The following is an 18104-nucleotide window of genomic DNA, read 5'->3' on the forward strand; positions in this document are numbered from 1 at the left end:
TCAACATGGTGTTAGGTTGTGACATTTTGACCTGAAGTTGACATTTGGATCAGGTTTATTATCGTTGACGAAAACTAGAATTGTAAAACGTTTTCGTTAACTGAAATAATAAAAACTATAATTAAAAGAAAAAAACGATAACAAACTGAAACTGTATTGTGTGCTTACAAAACTAACTAAAACGTACACAAATTATGGATAAACTTCCCTTCGTTTTTCGTCTTTGTCAGTGTCGGATTGAAATGAAATTGATTTATTCACTTAAGCAATTTTAGCTAGCGGCACCATACAACACTTCACGGTCCCGTCGCTTCTCGTCACTTGTCATTTGGGCAAGGCAAGTTTATTTGTATAGCACATTTCAGCACAAGGCAATTCAAGGTGCTTCACACAGGACATTGAAATACAACGACAGGGAAAAAGAAACCACATTTAAAACATTATAAAAGAAACATGTAACAGGTGATTAAAAAGAGCAAGTAAGAAACAACACATAAAATAAAATACAATAAATAATAAAATAAAAATAAATAAATAATAATAATAATAAAATAAAAACACATATTAAAGTAAGAGTTGCAGTGCAGAGTTTCAAAAGAGAATATAAAATTTAAAAAGTTAAAGCCTTTTAGTCAAAGGCAGCAGTGAACAGGTGAGTCTTTAAGCTTGACTTGAAAGAACTTTATTTAGAGTCATCTTCTCGTTCCCACTCTACCTGGAAACATGGAGACTAAAGCTGGGAAAAAGCAGTCCTGTCTGGGATTTATTTGAACTACGACGGCGAAGACGATAAAGGATATGAAATAACTAAACTAACACTAAAACTAAGCATTTAGACCAAACGAAAAGTTATAAAAACTAGCAAACCTGCCTCTAAAACTAATTAAAACTAACTGAGTTAGAGAAAAAGAAGTCAAAACTAATTAAAACTAAACTATAATGAAAATCCAAAACTATTAGAATCTTGATTTGGATGAATGGTGTTGTGATGCTGTTCGCAGGTGGAGGTTTGGGATCAATGGCATCCATCGTGGTGCTCTGGGGACTGTACCTTGAATGGTCGGAGGGAGAAGACTCCCTTTGTAACAGGAATCAGCCCATCGCAAGGTGTGTGTCCAAAATATCAGTGATTTATTCAACATGAAGCATTACTTGTGATCTATGAGGTGTGTAACTACGTCAATTCAATTTAACAGCTTGTCAAGACTTGTATTTAAGACCTGTTTCATATGGAGTCGTTTGTGATGAAGGTGTCTCGGAGTGAAATCTGCCTATTAAACACATCTATTCTGTTCCCCACATTGAAGGTTTTATTATCAGGGAAACATGTCTTATGTCTGCTACAGCATGATCAGTACATCATCTGTGATGATGTCCCTTAGTGTTTTTTCCTTTTAATTCAGGGGTGTCAAACTCATTTTCTTCAGGGGCCACTTTCAGGCCCAATTTGATCTCCAGTGGGCCGGACCAGTAAAATAATATCAGAATAGCCTATAAATAATGCAACTCCAAATTTTTTTTGGTGCACAAAATAACATTAGATGATGAAACTATTTCTATCTAAAACAAAAAGATGTGAATAACTGGAAAAAACTGAAATTTCTGAAGAAAACAAGTACAATTTTACCAGTATTATGCCTCAACTTACAGATCACATCTACCAAGACACAAACAGGCAGAATATTGTTGAAATCGCACTTATTTTTCTTTAGACATTCCAGGTTGTTCATATTTGTGCAGGTATTGACATTTTTATTGTTAAAGGATATCAGAATTTAATATTGTTTGCAATAAATCAAAGATAAAAAAATTGGTGTTGCCATTATTTAGAGGCATAATGTCATTTTTTTTCACAGTTAACCCAAGAAGAAAATTTGGAGTCATATTTCTAGGTTATTATTCTGTTATTTTTGAGTTTGATGCCTTTGACTGTTAATATCTTCAGGGTAATTTTTGCATTTTGCACTTTGTAAATTCATCCCGCGGGCCAGATTGGAACCTTTGGAGGGCCGGTTTTGGCCCCACGGGCCGCATGTTTGACATCTGTGTTTTAATTCAGGGGAGAATTGACACCAAGCACATGGAGAACCCAAAAGCAGCACCTCAGATTTGAGTCTTTTAACAGATTTATTATCAGACGAACTAGTAACAGACAGGGAACAGACAGCAGGTTGGTCAAGGCAGGCGGGGGTCGTGAACCGGGGAATCCAGACAGAACCAGAGGGAGCAGGCTGAGCCGTGGTCGGAAGACTGAAGGTGGGTCGAATTATCCAGGGCGGAGACAGACAGGCTTGGTCGGGCGAAGGCGGGTCGATACCGGGGCAGAAGACAGGCTGGTGTAGTCAGGGTTCAGGGAATCCGGGCAGGCGGGTCAGGTCGGGACAAACAGGTTCAGGATCGGAGGTTCAGTCAGGTACGCTGGAGAGTTGCAAACGAGGTTTTGAACAATCTGGTGAAATACAAGCGTACAAGGCAGTGGTTCTATAGGCCCAGGCCTGATGAGCGGGAGCTGGGACCCACGGGTGAAAAGAGCTGAGTAATAAGGAGGAGTGGCAGAGAGAGACGAGGAGGTGTGACTGAGAGAGAGAGAGAGAGAGAGAGAGAGAGAGAGAGAGAACAGAACAAGTAGAGATTGTGACAGAATTAGCAGTAACACTTTACTTGAAGGTCTAGTTTATAATGCATTAAGCACCACATTCATAAGACATTATAATGCATTTATAATGCATTATAAAAGTCATTACAACAGTTTATGATCATGTACAACAACTTATACCAAGGTTAATAAAGTATTATGAGTGTAGGCATAATGTATTATAAATTCAGCTTTCATAATGTTTTATACATCCACACCAAAGTGACAATAACCACCAGAACTGTTGCCAGTTATAAAGACACAGAGAACTGCTCTGACATGTAGTTTCTGAAACTGAATAATGCCTTAGAAACATCAATAATAAGTTACAGGATGATAATAAGTTACAGGATGACTTTAAGAGCTTTTAGTAAAGTGACAACACTGTATAAGGTTATTAGCAATTGTATGATATTATAACACAAGTATGATGACGTATGAGCAGTATCTACTGGCTCTAAGTAAAGTGTAAGTCCAAAATTATACATCCAAGTGTTCTTAATAACTCTTTATTTTGCAAAAAACAAAACATTAAAAGAACAGAAACAGTAAATAGAAGTGTTACATGTTGCTTTGTACATAAATAAAAATAATGTGGCAGCTCTAAATGTTTGTTAATTCAAACACATACTTTTTTTTTTTTTTTTTTAATAAATATGAAATCCCTAAAATAGATGGGTTATAGGGACCCAGTGACAAAACCTAACAAAAGTTCCCCACCTAAAAAAATAAATTCCTTCACACTGCTTTGGTGTGGATGTATAAAACATTATGAAAGCTGAATTTATAATACATTAAGCCTACACTTATAATACTTTATTAACCTTGGTATAAGTGTTGTACATGATCATAAACTGTTGTAATGACTTTTATAATGCATTATAATGTCTTATGAATGTGGGCTTAATGCATTATGAACTAGACCTTCAAGTAAAGTGTTACCGAATTAGCTAGTTCATGGTCAAGTTTCACATCATAGTCGCAGAAAAAAAATTCTTAGACCATAAAAAGTCATCATAAACAACGGTTACACAATCCAGTCCTAACTCCTGTGTGTATCATGTGACTAAAACAGACAGAAAGGAAAAACATGGAATGTCTAAAAGCACTGTTTTTGTCAGTACAGTGCCATAGATATTGATGTAAGAACTGAAGTGATTTTGGTTATTATCAAGAAAACATGGAAAATGGATAGATATCAGCTGTGAAATTAAACTACTATGAGCTATTTTTGTTGTTATTATTATATTTGTCCAAACAAATGTACCTTTAGTTGTACCAGGCATTAAAATGAACAAGAAATTGAAGAAAACAAGGGTGGTTTAATGGTTATTTCCATGACTGTATATGCATTTTGGGCTAACAATTAGTCGAATGTATTGGAGACTAAATTAAAAAAAAAAAAAAACTGTCATTTTTGTTTTTTTTTTTCCTTTTGGCCCCATTTTAACTATTTATCTAACTGAGAAAACTCCACTTCCACACTAAGACACATGAACATATCTCACCAGTTCTAGCTTCACTCCATTGGTTGCCAGTGCATTTTAGAGTTGATTTTAAAATTCTTCTATTTGCTTTTAAATGTTTGAATGGCCTTGCCCCCTCCCACCTGTCTGACCTGATCTACCCCTATGCCCCCCCCCTCCTGTGCTCTCAGGTCAGCAGATCAGCTGCAGCTTATGGTTCCAAAAACTAAACCTTGCCTTTTCTGTTGCTGGCCCAAAGCTGTGGAACCAGTTGTACTTAGATGTTAGACAGGCTCAGTCTGTGCCTGTCTTTAAGTCACGTCTAAAAACACACTTTTTCTCATTGGCTTTTAATCAATGAGTGACATGTTTCTTTTTTTATATACTGTATATTCTGTATTTTTTTATGCTGTTTTCATCAGATTTTAATGTCTTAGTTTTTATGATGGTTGTATTTTGTTTTTCTTAGCCTGCTTTGCTCCCTGTGTTATCACTATTATTTACTTATTTAATCCATTATTTTAAATTTTGTGTACGGCGCTTTGGCCAGCTGTAAAGTTCTTAACCTGTTAAACCCTGACCATATTTTCAGGGGAAAAACACCTAAACAGACATACCCAAAGTAAATGAAGAATTACTTCACAATAATAAGGTTCATATGGATATTCTTGGTGTCTGTGGACATTCAGAGACCTCACAGAATCTATTCCCATTGTCTAAAATATTGTATCTATTACTATGCCTGAGTAAACTGTAACAAACTAAAAGAGAAATTAGAATTTTTTATCCTCATCGTTTTTTTTTCGGCTGGATTGACGGTGATATGGATAAATTAACTGTTCGTGTCAGAGATTTTTAATAGCGTATATTTCATCCCACAAAGATTAAAAATCATGTTTGAATATTAAAGTTTGCACTAAAATGCACTTTTGATGTACTTTTATTAACATTAGGGTCTAAACTTTGAGCAAAAGTTGAAAAAAAACATCCATTGTCCTGATTTATTGTATTTTTATAGCAGATGAATATTAATATAATTTTTTCAGACCGTGGGCGGGCTGATAGGGCTAAAGGGGTTAAATCACGTCTAAAACCCACTTTTTCTCATTGGCTTTTAATCAATGAGTGACATGTTTATTTTTTTATATACTGTATATACTGCATTTTTTTATGCTGTTTTTTTATCAGATTTTAATGTCTTAGTTTTTATGATGGTTGTATTTTGTTTTTCTTAGCCTGCTTTGCACCCTGTGTTATCACTATTTTTACTTATTTACTTATTTAATCCCTTGTTTTATGTTTTGTGTACGGCACTTTGTCCAGCTGTATAGTTCTTAAAGTGCATTATAAATAAACTTGGTATGGTAAGATTTACATTTAATAATTAGAAAACATCTTGTCTTTTCCAGGATCTGACGGACTGGGGACTCTTTTAACTGTTACTGGAACTGGATTTAACAGCGAAAACGCCTCCATCATGGTTGGAAAAACCAGGTGCCACGTCGAACAGGTCACAAGTAAGTGAAAGGAAGAATCCAGTGAAGTGACAGGGCTCGTGACTGCGACTGAATTACGGTCGCATGCGCCTGAGAATTTCGGTAGTGCGACTGTTTTTGAGATTACGATCACACGGTGCGCCAATAAAAAACTGAGCGAAAATTAATACGTGCGCCTAGAATAACGGCTGCAGAAGTAACTCGTCAGCTGAAAATAAACAAGCTCCACGCCCCGCTGACTGAAGCGGAAAATCTAGTCCCCGCCCCCTCGCGTGCGCAGGCGGCATAAACAAAAGGATCAAATAACTCCACCGACGTTTGAAACAATGTCCTGACTTCAGGCGTGGTGTAGACCACAGTGACTAAGGGTACGTTTACATGGCAACACTCCGCAAAGATTTCTCCTTTGCGTTATAAAATCATTCCGCGTTAAGACGACGCTGCTATGATAACGATCTGCGTTAACATGAGTCCGCGAGGACGGCTGAATACGCTGTAGTGGCCATGCCAGACCAGTAGCTGGCGATGTAGAGCTGTAGTGAAACAGTGGTGGTAAAACAGGCGCCTGCGCACAAACAATTTCCGGTTTAGACAGCCTTTAAATGAGGAGAAGAAGAAGAAGAGGAGGAGGAGGAGGAGGAGGAGGAGGAGGAGGAGGAGGAGGAGGAGGAGGAGGAGGAGGAGGAGGAGGAGGAGACTATTTACAAACAACAATGGCGAGTGGTCGTACAAAGACGCAGGACTTGTTTGTCTGGACAGACGAGCTGACCACAGTTAGTAGCACGTATGTTGTTCTGAAACCGGCCATTGTTGTTGTGGTTGTTCCTTCTTTTTCTGCAGCTTTATTGTGTCATAGAGGCTGGCAAACCAGCTTGGAGGCGCATTACCGCCACCAACTGGCCCGGAGTGGGTTAACTGGCGGTTCTTGGCTGCACGCGCATGCGGTGACGTCATATTTTACCCCGGAACGCTCCGACTCGCGTTAACACGGAGCTGGAATGCGGAGCGTATCGATAACGTTCCACCCTGTACCCTGGTATCAAAAGTTTCCGGATTCAGGCACTCTAGGCACCGTTTCCATGTTAACAGAAGGCTAATCCGCGATGAAATCTTCCCGGAGTCGACTGAATCCAACGCCGTGTAAACGGCCCCTAAGGGCCTTTAGGCCATGAAATAAAAAAGTTGGTTGTTGCAAATAATGGTGTGATTCGTCTTTCTTTTCCAAGAACCAACTAAAGTATATACCACACATTGACAATTGTTTTGCACCTGTGTCAATGTAAGCTTTTTCTTTCATACTCTATTCAAATACTTTATTCTAGGTTGTTAACATTGCTTAAATACATATAGGAATATTACTTGGTATGGCCAAGAGTTTTGCTTGTTCTCCAAATTTTTATATAATAGTGGTGCGCCTAGATTTTAGCCTGTGCGCCTAACTTTTTAGGGTTAGGAGCACAGTGCTCCTAGGTCAAAAAGTTAATTTTGAGCCCTGAGTGAAGATGTTTTAGCCGACAGGGAATTTGATTAGAATTTGTGGATTTCATGGCAGGTACCACTCAGGTGTGCAGGTTGGGCAGTGCCCCCGCTGGTACGTACCCCGTGTGGGTCATCTTCCCCTCTCTGGGTTATTCACGCTACACAGACGATGACGTCTTGTACTTCACCTACCAGCTGATAGTTTCATCTTTCTCCCCGATGTCTGGAAGTCTGGCAGGTGGGTTAAGTCATATGTACAAGGACTTTACAAATGTATATAATGCTTTTTTTTCATAGGTGTAATTTCTCTTTTTTCTTTTCACAGGAGGAACGATGCTAACACTTGGAGGCTTCGGCTTTGGTCCGAACGCCGTAGTTATGGTCGGCAGTGATGAGTGTATGATGATGCATGCAAGTGGCACCGAGCTGAAATGCAAAACACCTCCAGTAAGTGTGCAGACTGCAAAACACTGTCCGTTTTATGCATTTATAAATCACAACACTGTTATTTGTTGATTTAGAGTGATGATATTCATGGTTCTGCTTCCCATATATATTTTTTATCAACTTAAAAAATATCAGAAATTGTATCTCAAGAGCATTTCTTTGGTCACTTAATCCCTGTTCACACTAACATGAGTATTTTATGTTAATTTTTTTTTAAAATTCTGTCCGCAAGACCTTCATTTTACAAAATATCTCAGTCCACGCAGTACAAAAATGATTATAAACTACTACTACTAAGACTCAGACAGACTGTTGTTTCTGTTGGACATTGTGGATAATGGTATACAGAGGTTTTAATCTGTCATAAAGGTGAGAAACAACATTAAGTTCAGTTACTTCAGTTAATTCTAAATTTAAACTGAGTTTAGGCTCAGAATTCTGACTTTGAACTCAGAATTCTAGCTTTAAACTCAAAATTCTGACTTCTTTTTTTCAGAATTCTGACTCTAAACTCAGAATTCTAACTTTAAACTGTGAATTTTGATTTTTTTTCTCAGAATCCTGATTTTTTTTCCCCCAGGATTCTGTCTTTAAACTTAGAATTCTGACTTTTTTTCCCAGACTTCTGACTTTAAACTCAATTCTAACTTTTTTCTCAGAATTCTGTCTTTAAACACAGAATTCATACTCTAAACTCAGAATTCTTACTTTTTTCCAAGAATTCTGTCTTTAAACTCAGAATTCTGACTTTTTTCTCAGAATTCTGACTCTAAACTCAGGAGGACTGGACAAGCTCCGCAACGACTCGGAGTCCGGAGACGAGCTGAGCAGCAGCTCCACGGAACACATGCAGACTACTTTAAAACACTACTCAGAATTCTGACTCTAAACTCAGAATTCTGACTTTTTTCTCAGAATTCTGTCTTTAAACTCAGAATTCTGACTTTTTTTCCCCCAGAATTCTGACTTTAAACCCAGAATTCTGATTTTTTTTCCAAGAATTCTGACTCTAAACTCAGAATTCTGACTTTTTTTTTCAGAAATCTGACTTTAAACTCAGAATTCTAACTTTAAACTGTGAATTTTAATTTTTTTTTCTCAGAATCCTGATTTTTTTTCCTCTTAGAATTCTGTCTTTAAACTTAGAATTCTGACTTTTTTTTTCCAGACTTCTGACTTTAAACTCAATTCTAACTTTTTTTTCTGAGAATTCTGTCTTTAAACACAGAATTCGTACTCTAAACTCAGAATTCTGACTTTTTTCCTAGAATTCTGACTCTAAACTCAGAATTCTGACTTTTTTCTCAGAATTCTGTCTTTAAACTCAGAATTCTGACTTTTTTTTTTTTTTTTTTTTCCAGAATTCTGACTTTAAACCCAGAATTCTGACTTTTTTCCAAGAATTCTGACTTTTTTTCCAAGAACTCTGACTTTAAACCCAGAATTCTGACTTTTTTTTTTTCCAAGAATTGTGACTCTAAACTCAGAATTCTGACTTTTTCCAAGAATTCTGACTTTAAACTCAGAATTCTGACTTTTTTCCAAGAATTCTGACTTTTTTTCCAAGAACTCTGACTTTAAACCCAGAATTCTGACTTTTTTTTTTTCCAAGAATTGTGACTCTAAACTCAGAATTCTGACTTTTTCCAAGAATTCTGACTTTAAACTCAGAATTCTGACTTTTTTTTCCCCAGAATTCTGACTTTAAACTCAGAATTCAGAAAAAATCTATTTGGACCTTAATTTATTTATTTTTTTTCCAGTGGCCCTAATCCTCTTCTGTAGAGACCTGGATACTTTTAGGACATGAGAAAATGAAGAGGTCAAAAATAACAGAAGAGGTTTCATAGGGTTCCGCAGCTGAATCTGGACTGAACTGTGGATTTGTCCATTACCCTGATAAAACATCCTTTGAAATGTTATGGACTTTTTTCCTTCCTTCTCAGAAAGTGAACCTATATTTCTTATTCCAGGGAACTGCTGGATCCGTGGCGGTCACGGTGACCATGGGAAACATGACTCAGACGGCTAACAGCTCCTTCACCTACGACGCCGACCTCACACCTCAGATCTCAGGCCTGAGTCCTCTGGAAACCACTGTGATCGGTGAGTTCTGTTACTAATCCTTCTCGTGCATTTGATGAACATCAATGACACGGCACTTTTCTAATGCACTACTGAGGGTAGTGCTGTGGATTAGACTCTTTGTTATGATTAAATGAAGAATCAGGTTTAATGGGGAGTTGTTTGTCCTTAAATGTCAATAGAAATCCTCTCTGTCCAATGAATGTAACACACACAATTTATAGTCTGGTCATGATGAAAAGAGAAGGATTAACTTTTTATTCTTTTCAAAGCCACGTTTCATATCACTGCAAACATACCAGACATATGCGTGTGTAGAAGCAGAACGTTTCACAGGAAGGATTTAGTTTCATTAAAGGAATACAGAATGTTTTGTATAATTTATGGCAGATGCTGTTTTGCTCTCATGTGTTGCATACTCATGTTTTATATTTACAACCAGTACCTAAATATATGACAAGGTAATATATAATTTTTTTTACATTCTGAGCATTGTAAAAAACGCCAAATTGCAGTAAAATTCAATAAATTTTTTTTGCTGTTGTGATATTTTGGGTTGATCAGTCTATCTATGCAGTTATGGCTTATCAGCTCTTATCAATATTATGCTTTTTTGTTATTATAGTTATTAGCTAGAGGTAAACAGATATATCAGCTGGCCGATTTGTCGGGCCGATATTTTGATTTTTTTCAATACTGGCCATTGGCCTTAATTTTTTTTTTTTTTTTTTTTTTTTTTTGAAAGCCGATATTTGATCAGTAGTAAAAATGTTGTAAGATATTTGATCAGGCACCTGTGTGGGCAGCACTTGAAGTTCAATACATGTTAAAAAAGTACTATGTGTGTTAATAATTTCATCTATATTGCTGAATAAAAACTTAATTATCTGAGTGTTTCAATTGTATTTTACAGTCAATGTGCTTTAACCTCCAAAGACCCAGGACATGTCCGCAAAGTACAAGCTTTTTTTGTTTTTTATTAAATACGTGCCTATATTGGAAACATGATGCAACAGTTTTTTCAGATGCAGTTTTAAAATTCTTTATGGAATGTCTTTTGTGATGGACAGTTTTCTTTTTTTTTTTTTGTATAAAGTTGTGAAACTCTTGTCCATAAATATGGACAGTGGGTCTTAGGAGGTTAAAAAAAAAAAGTAAAAAAATTCGGACTTAAATTCTGTCTCAAAAATCGGCTGTATATATAAATACCGATAATCGGCTGACCAAATTTTTAAAAAATCAGCATTGGCCTCAGAAAAACCCATATCAGCTGTTGGTACTGTTTATATTGTACATATATTTATGGTCTTAAGTTTTAGTAAAGAAAACTATTTTTTAATCATGCTTTGTCTGTTTAGGCAGAAAAAAAAAATCAGGAATCATCCATGACAGAAAAAAAATCTAGATTAAACTTTTCATCTTTCCTTAGTTTAGTGGTTATTCTGTAAATTTGATTTAATTTTGATTTGATTTGATAAAGCACTTTGTGACTGTCTGTGAAAAGTGCTCTATAAATAAAATTTACTTACTTACTTAGTGCATAAAACCATCATTTGAAGGGTAAGTCAGTTGGAAGTCACGTGAACCTTGAACCCTCTATTCTTAGACCATGAAAATGACACTGGGATAAACTGGTGCATTCCTTCATTGTTGTCTGTCTAATGCAATTTCCTGCATCACAAATAATGCAATTATTATCTTTAGCGTGTGACTATATGATTATATTGCATTAGATGTCGGTGACAGACATAAATCTTAAGCTTAGTCTATTAATGTAACTGCGTGGCCTGTTGAAAATAAGGAAACAGGACTAGTATAGTGTTGTAAAGGAGTGTGTGATAATAACCTTTTGTTGTCATTCTCGCCTCATTAGCTTTGTTCTCACATTGTGTAATGTTGACATGCAGGTTTTTGTTTTTTTTTAACCTTAAGAATCTGACCTGCACAGACAAAAAATGTCATCCAGTACAATTAGAGCAGACACAAGTGAAGCATCCACACAACAGGAATCTGCAACACAATCTAAGATTAGGCCCCACAATTACTCCGATGAAGGTGCTAATTATCTTGGCAACTTGAGTGACGGACTCTTCCAAAGCAAAGATGTGTTTGACGTTTCCATTTTGGTTTCTGTTTGTTAAAGGACACAGAGTTCTCACCATTGAGGGATCAAACCTCGGCGGCCCAGACAATGACAGTTTCGTGTTGGTGGGAGGGAAGAAGTGTCTCACGCTGATGTGGACGGCGACGAACATCACCTGTCGCCTCCCTGTGCTGCCTCCAGGCCTGCACAAGGTGGATGTACAGGTTGGAAACAATGGCTACCCACAGACCAGGTATAACTTCTGTCAACATTCCCACATGAGTCCTATGGAGGAGCCGATAGTATCAGTTCCACATGTTGAAAAGGTGATGTTGGCGTTGTCGGTGATGGAATGTACATTTACTCAGATACTTGGGTATTTACATTTTATGTAACAGTGAAAACAGGACTGAAATATGTTAAAACTTAAAACTTTAGTCACTTTTCATATGATAGGTTTTCATCCAGCTTCCTGTTCAGTTCAAGCACAGGTGTCAAACACGCGGCCCGGGGGCCAAATCTGGCCCGCCGAAGGTTCCAGTCCGGCCCTTGGGATGAATCTGTGAAATGCAAAAACTACACTAAGATATTAACAATCCTTTTAGTTCAGGTTCCACATTCAGACTAATTCAATCTCAAGTGGGCAGGATTCAGTAAAATACTATCATAATAACATAGAAATAATGACAATTCCAAATTTTTCTCTTTCAAAATGTAAATATTTTCATGTATTTACACTAAAACAAAGTATAATTTTGCAAAAAATGTGAATAAACTGCACTCCCACTGCAGTCAAAACATCTTCCATGGTCAAGACAACAGTGGCTGAACTGATAAGAACTGATAAGACTGAAGGATGGACTATGGACAGAGCGAACCCACTGGTGTCTCTTATCTTCGCACACACATTCCACAATTCTTACACAGTTCATGCATCTCCCAATCTAATCTAATCTAATCTAATCTAATCTAATCTAAATATGAACAACCTGAAATGTCTTAAGGGAAGTAAGTACAATTTTAAAAAGATTCTGTCTGTTACTAAATGTTTTGTGCATTTCTAAGTTATAATGTACATGTGTAAATGATAAACTGTGGCAGAATATTGTTAAAATTACACTTTTTTCAGTTTGCTCATGTTATTCACATTGTTTGAAAGGATAGTTTGTAGATGTAAACTTTTTCATATTGTAAATTTAGTTTTTTCGCTCTGAAACATAGAGAAAAGATTGGAGTTGACATTATTTATATATTATTGTGTTATATTGTTATATATGTTATGTTATTTTACTGCTCTGGCCTGCTTCAGATCAAATTTAGCTGAATGTGGCCCCTGAACTAAAAGGAGTTTGACACCCCTGAGTTAAAGCAACAAATCTACAAATTAATTGATTTTGTATATTTGTATATTTAATCAGAACATTCTCCCCCTTCGAAAACTAAATAAACTCTTCGTATTTGCTGGAAAATGTCAGAAAACTTTCCTTAGCTCATGAAAAGTTGACTTAGAGATATGTGATTCTCAGAGAGCAGTTACAAATATCCAAATATATGATAATCCTGTAGAATATGATATCGTAATATGAATACAAAAACATCATATATAGCAGGGGTGTCAAACATGCGGCCCGGGGGCCAAATGCGGCCCGCCAAAGGGTCCAGTTCAGCCCCTGGGATGTTTTTGCCAAGTGCAAAAATTCCGCAGTCTTGAATTGAATTAAGCAAAAAAAAAAAAAAATAGCTTGAATTAAGGAAAAAAATCTTGAATTAAGCCAAAAAAAATCTTCAATTAAGTAAAAAAAAATATCTTCAGTTAAGCCCAAAAAAATCTTCAATTAGGTAAAAAAAAAATCTTCAAATGAGCCTAAAAAAAAAAAATATTCAATTAAGTAAAAAAAAATATTCAATTAAGCCAAAAAAAAAAAAAAATCTCAAATCTATCAAAAAATCTTGAATTAAGCCAAAAAAAAATCTTCAGTTAAGTTAAAAAAAATCTTGAATTAAGCCAAAAAAAAAATTTTCAATTAAGTAAAAAAATCTTGAATTAAGCCAGAAAAAATCTAGAATTAACTTACATTTTTTTCCCTTTGTTTTAGTGCAAAAAATAACATTAAATTATGAAAATATTTACATTTACAAACTATCCTGTTATACTAAAATGTGAATAACCTGAACAAATATGAACAACCTGAAATATCTAAAGAAAATTAAGCACAATTTGAACAGTTTTTCTGCCTGTTCCTCAGTGTTTAGTGTCTTTGCAGATCCGATCCATAATGCACATGGAGAAATGATAAGTTGAGGAATAATATTGTTAAAATTGCACTAAATTTTCTTACGTTTTTTAATTTAAATTTCAGTTTTTTCAGGATTTTTTTTTTTTTTTTTGGGATAGTTTATGAACGTAAATATTTTCATAATTTAATGGGGTTTTTTTTTATACTAAAACAAAGACAAAAATTTGGAGTTGTCATTATTTATAGGTTATTATGTTATTATTTTACTGGTTCGGCCCACTGCAGATCAAATTTAGCTGAATATGGGCCCTGAACTAAAATGAGTTTGACACCCCTGGTTTATAGTAAACCTCTGACGGGGAACATGTTAAAGGCTAACTCACTTTATTATCATCATTAGGAAATTCAGTTTGCATTTTTTATTTTTATGTTTTACCATTTTTTTCCCTTTCTTACAATGAAAGTTATTTTTTGCAATGTGCAGTTATTATAGCGTATGTCAAGGTGGAGGACTTATTGTGATACTTCAGACTTTGTTCTTTTACATATCATCACCTTCCAAAAATAACTGTTAAGTCCTTTTTTTTATTTCTTATTTTTGAATAAAAACAACTTTTTTGCCCTAAAAAATCAAATACTCCATTTCTGGTTTAAGTTTTTTGACCCTAAGTAATTTTTTTTTTTCAGATTTTTCAGATTCTTGAAAAAAAAAAAAAAAAACTTAGAAAAACTTAAATTATTTTAGAAAGGTATAACAACAGCAGTATAGTTACACAAGTTACAAAAGCCACACAGATTACAAAACACAGTGTAGTTTTTGTACTTATTTATTATTACTGTTTCTACTGAGTGCTACTTTATATGTTTTTTTTTAGACTTTTTATATCTCTTACTTTAGTCCCTACTTTTAATATTATTATCCCCATGCTGCTCTAACATTTCAAATTTCCCTGTTAGTGGACTAATAAATGATCATCACTATTACACTTATACACACATCGCCTAGCATCAACAGTTGTTATTAGCGCATTAGGACAAGTCAGCTGCCATTGAAAGCACTCAGGGTCTAAGTTAGTGCTCAAACATTACTTTCACCTAACTAATTCCTAGTATATATTGCTGATAATGTTTTGATAAACTTTCATTTGTGTGAGCCACATACCTTCCTTCTGGAGGTATTTTCTTTTGACCCAAATCAGAGACAATACGACTAAATACAAAGATCTGTAACCTGATGCTATTTCCAGTCATTATGGTAATTTGAGGCCTTTTTTTTTTTTTTTCCAGTTTCTGTTTTTGGACAGAGTAGAGAAGTAGAGTTATGTTCAGGTCACGTCTGAGAGAAACAATAAACATGTATTTAACCCCCTATCTGCCTGAAAATGGCAATCAGACCAAATCCGCATCAAGGAGGTTACAGAGTTTTAACATAGTGACACTATCAAGCACTGTGGTTTTAAGTGAAGGATCTTAATACTTGTTCCACCACTGGTTACTATGAATATGTTGCAGCACAAGGGGATGAGTTTGAGGCTATGGATGCAATTAATTATAATGTCACTTAAAATAAAGATAAAGATACACCCTCCTGTAGCATCATATACCCTGTAAACTAGAAACATGGTGTAAAAGCGTCCCTTATTTACCCACATTATTATTATTACCTCCACCATGAGGTATTGTGATCACTTTGCTTTGTGTGTTTGTTTGTTTGTTTGTTTGTTTGTTAGCAAGATAACTCAAAAAGTTAGGGACGGATTTGCATGAAATTTTCCGGAAATGTTGATACTGGCACGAGGAAGAAATGATTAAATTTTGGTGGTGATCAGGGGGGACAGATCTGTCTTGGCGGAGGTCTGCCATTTTCTTGTTTATATTACTGTGACACCCCCTCCCCCCCTTTTTTTTTTTTTTTTTTTTTTTTGGTTTATTATTTATTTATTGGTTCATGTTTAATGGCAGTTTGTATATATGTGGGAGGGGTGGGAGGGAGGGTTTTTGGTTGATTAAACGAAGAAAAACAATTTAAGACATTGTATCTAAAATGTATCAAATATGTTTGTCCTTTCTTGAATTTAAAAAAAGTCAAATAAAATAAAATAAAGATATGTAATAATTAGGGATGTCCGATATTGGCTTTTTTGCCAAAAACCGATATGCCGATATTGTCCAATGCTTAATTTCCGATATCTACCGATACCGCTGCCGATATATGTGGGATATTAAACTAATTTCAGGTAACATCACATATCTCCTGTCATGGAATTAACACATCATGCCTAATTTTATTGTGATGCCCCATTGGATGTATTCTCAAATGCAACAAGGCTTTCAAAATGTAAACACTGTCTGTGCAAAGAATACATACTTCAACTTAAGTTGTGGAAAAAATGCCATATTTATTTATTTTCTCTCCCTCCCTCCATGAGTCTATTACAGTGTGGCAACTCTACTGTACAGTTTTGAAAACTGCACATTTCTTTCAGCTACAAACAATGCTTGATTTACGCGTCGGTAAATGCCGGTGAAATCAAGGCATTATTTTATCGGTTTTAATGATAGGCAAAAAAAATGATAACGATATTCACCGATATTACATTTTTGAATGAATGAATAAATGAATGTTTATTTCAGTTAAATACAAAATACAAAACACATACATATTAAAAAAAACAACAAAACAAAACACATACATATTAAAAAAAAACAACAAAACAAAACACATACATATTAAAAAAAAACAACAAAACAAAACACATACATATTAAAAAACAAACAACAAAACAAAACACATACATATTAAAAAACAAACAAACATAAAATTAACACATTTTGTAACTGATAATATCGGTGGGCTGATATTATTGGACATCCCTACTAATAACATATTTTGAAACTAGAAAAGCAATCGGAGAGCGCAGACCTCCGCCAAGGCAGATCAACTGCCCCCCCCCCCCCCCCCCCCCCCCCCCCCCATTCACCACCAAAATTTTATCATTTGTTCCTTGTGCCAGTATCAACATTTCCTGAAAATTTTATCAAAATTCATCCCTAACTTTTTACAGTTTTCTTGCTAAAAGTCAAATAAACAAACAATCAAACAAACAAACAGATGAACTCAGATGAAAACACAGGTAATAAATTAACAAGACTTATTAAAAAAAAACAGTTTAAAAGAGAAAGAGAGAGTTTAACCCTTTCATGCATACTGGTCACTACAGTGGACAGCTATTCTACAGCTTTTCTCTTCTATATTCATGGATTTTGTTGTTTTCGTTGTTTTGTTTTTTTTTTTTTTCCACACATATCTTTATTAAAGTTTTAAGACACTACATATCTTTTCTGACATGAATTGGTAACATTATGTAGATCTCTTCTGAGCATAAACCCTTAGAATCACAAAGCCCTCCCCATAGTTTTCACACAATTTATCAGTAAATACATGTTTCTGTGCCTCAAAAATTAAATGTGTAATGGACATTTTTGCAACTTCATGAAAAATAGGTCCATAAGAATTGTTTTTTTTTCCATTATCATTTTTTTAATGTATTTTTTAAATTATTATTATTATTATTATTTTTATTTTTATTTTTTTCAGAAGAAAATTTTCAGTCGCATTGTTTTTTTCATGCCTGAAGAAGAATAAAAACACTCAGGAAAAAAATTTGATTAAGGTTCTCATAATTCGTGCATGAAAGGGTTAAAATCATCTTTAAAATAGGTGATTAAATTTGCTTTTAAGCTCGAATATTATGTTTAATTCTAACTCTGTGCATTTTTGTTTCTTGGCAACAGTGTTAACACCACCATTGAATACATCCTGGAAGTCCACAGCGTCTCTCCGTTGTTTGGTTCTTTACTGGGAGGAACTCGGCTGACTATCTCCGGCTCTGGTTTCAGCACCAACATCTCAGACAACAAAGTCTCTGTTGGTAAGCAACATGAGGCCCGGGAACTTCTCACAGTGTCACTAACCTAACATTATACCTTAACAAAGTATATGAAAAAAAAAACAAAAACAAAAACGGAGCACTTGGAAATAGAGACACGTGCAATTGAAGGTGCTCTTAGAAAAAGACAAAAACTGTAAGAACTTAGAAAATACTTGTACATGCTTGGATCCAGATTATATTTTAATTATTTTTGATTTTATTGCATTACTGAAAGGCTATAAAA

General features: G+C 35.1%; 1 protein-coding gene across 1 annotated transcript in view; it reads left to right on the forward strand.

The window, feature by feature from the left end:
- Positions 1-18104, forward strand: part of LOC115428162 (fibrocystin-L-like) — a 79519-nt gene that overhangs the window by 9302 nt on the left and 52113 nt on the right. The window contains exons 7-13 of the mRNA XM_030147009.1: positions 1002-1107; positions 5511-5618; positions 7150-7314; positions 7402-7523; positions 9497-9629; positions 11752-11944; positions 17724-17860. Of these exons, the coding sequence (XP_030002869.1) occupies positions 1002-1107; positions 5511-5618; positions 7150-7314; positions 7402-7523; positions 9497-9629; positions 11752-11944; positions 17724-17860 (964 nt within the window). The remainder of the gene's footprint in view (positions 1-1001; positions 1108-5510; positions 5619-7149; positions 7315-7401; positions 7524-9496; positions 9630-11751; positions 11945-17723; positions 17861-18104) is intronic.

Source organism: Sphaeramia orbicularis, chromosome 11, assembly GCF_902148855.1.
Source record: "Sphaeramia orbicularis chromosome 11, fSphaOr1.1, whole genome shotgun sequence".
NCBI classification, from domain to species: Eukaryota; Metazoa; Chordata; class Actinopteri; order Kurtiformes; family Apogonidae; genus Sphaeramia; species Sphaeramia orbicularis.